At 44.6% G+C, this 1,879-nt stretch overlaps 1 protein-coding gene across 1 annotated transcript in view; it reads right to left on the bottom strand.

Moving 5' to 3' along the window:
- Positions 1 to 795: 795 nt before the first annotated feature.
- Positions 796 to 1,879, bottom strand: part of LOC102863909 (zinc finger protein 850-like) — a 63,291-nt gene continuing 62,207 nt past the window's right edge. Inside the window, exon 7 of the mRNA XM_006903174.1 lies at positions 796 to 909. Within this exon, the coding sequence (XP_006903236.1) occupies positions 796 to 909 (114 nt within the window). The remainder of the gene's footprint in view (positions 910 to 1,879) is intronic.

Genomic DNA, 1,879 nt, shown 5'->3' with positions numbered 1-1,879 from the left:
ACTCAGTTACTAACTGCCATCAAACAGGAAACCATCCACGACGTAGTAGCTTTGGAGGCTGAGAAGCCCACTAACAAAGAATGTCTCTCATTCGTGTCCATCAGTCTTAAGTGAGCTGCGGAAGAACCAGCAAGGTGTGTGCAGCTTAGAAACCATCCCCCACCGCTCCCACGGAAGAGAACCAGGAACACACAAACGTTATGAAGATGAAACACTAACTCTAGATCATGGCTTAGAACAGGACAGGGTTCACATCTGTTGTCCTCCAGGGTCACCCGTTTTGCATTTCCTGAGTTCCTTGTTTTTCAGTGCTGCGTAGTACTCCATCGTGTGGCTATAGCACAGCTTCTCTATCTATCCGTTTGTTGACAGGCACTTGGGCTGTTTCCAACTCTTTGTTACTGTGAACAAAGGAGCAATAAACATGGGTTTGTATAGATCTGCTTGGGTGGTAGTTATGGTCTCTTTTGGACATATTCCCAGTAGTAGATTTACTGGTTCAAATGGTATCTCTATTTGCAACTTTTTGAGAAAGCACCATACTGCTTCCCACGGTGGTTGCACCCTTTTACACTCCCACCAACAGGGAAAGAAGGTTCCAGTCTCTCCCACCAACGGTGAATGAGGGTTTCAGTCTCATTAGAAGCTCGGCAATACGTCTTCTCTGCTGCTGTGCTACTCTTACTCTTGAGATGATATCGCACAGTACTTGTTGATATGCATTTTTCTTAGAGCTGGGGGTTTTGAGAATTTCATGAACGATTGAAGGGACTGCACGGTAATGTCTTCTTTATTTCAGAGGTCGACGGCATTGGGCTGAGATGCCAGGATCTCCAGGGCCGTGGAGATCCTCTGCAGAGCCACGTCTGTGATCTTCTCACATCTGGACAGATCGAGGAGCTGGAGACGCTGAGAACAGGCAAGCCAAGACCAAGGGATAAAGGTAAACTACCCAACTCCAAACTGGGCACGGGATATGAACAGACACTTCAACTAAAAAGACATGCCGATGGTGAACAAGCACATGAAGAAACAAGAATGGAGGGAAAAAACCAAACCCTCAGATTAGCACAGCTCCTGAAATATCCATCACGTTATGAATAACGATGGAAGAACACTAAGGAAGGTGGTGTCAAAATCAGTTCAGGGCCAAAGCTGGAAATTACACAAAAAGGAACTAGCTATTGAAGGAGCCAGGGGACGAATGACTCTCCCCAAAAAATATCAAATGATGCAGAAAGTGAATTTGCATGAAAACTGGACCCCAAGATCTAAAATTTCCAGATTTCTGTTATTTAGCTTCTCAAACAAAAGGCCACTTTAATATTCAATTGTTGAGATTTCAACACTTATTAACTTGTGGACATTCAGCAGGAAACAACCAATAGTCAAATATGTTTTCTGAGGATGTAAACAATGTCCATCACGCTCTCACTGGACAGCTGACGGATGCTAATGATCAGAAAAGAGCCTGATTTGGTTCAGGAGGAACACTGATTACAAAGGATTCCTGCACAGCTTCCATTACAGACAGCAGAAAATGGACAGATGAAACATTAACTTGAGGCATGTGCAGGAAGGAAAGGGTAAGGTATTAGAATACCAGGTGATTCCTTCCCCACAACCAAAGGTCTCAAAACATAATCTAGAAAGCCTTTCACTGGAGTAAAGGAAAAATGAAAACCCAACAAGGTAGTAAGCAGCATGTGAAAATCACAGATAAGGTTCTGCTGGACCATCTCTGGATTCTGCACAGGAGATTTTGTCAGTGAACCTGGAGAAGCAAGGCCCAGGTTGGAGAGAACACATCCTGAGGCCCGGTCTGTGAGCAGATCAGGAGAAGGACCTGAGGCATCACCATCATGAAAGCACATGGCTA

The sequence above is a fragment of the Elephantulus edwardii genome, unplaced genomic scaffold (genome assembly GCF_000299155.1).
Source record: "Elephantulus edwardii isolate Elephantulus edwardi_28Jun2011 unplaced genomic scaffold, EleEdw1.0 scaffold00528, whole genome shotgun sequence".
Lineage (NCBI taxonomy): Eukaryota > Metazoa > Chordata > Mammalia > Macroscelidea > Macroscelididae > Elephantulus > Elephantulus edwardii.
Note: the sequence above shows the minus strand (reverse complement) of the source record. Positions and strands in the feature narration are given on the sequence as shown.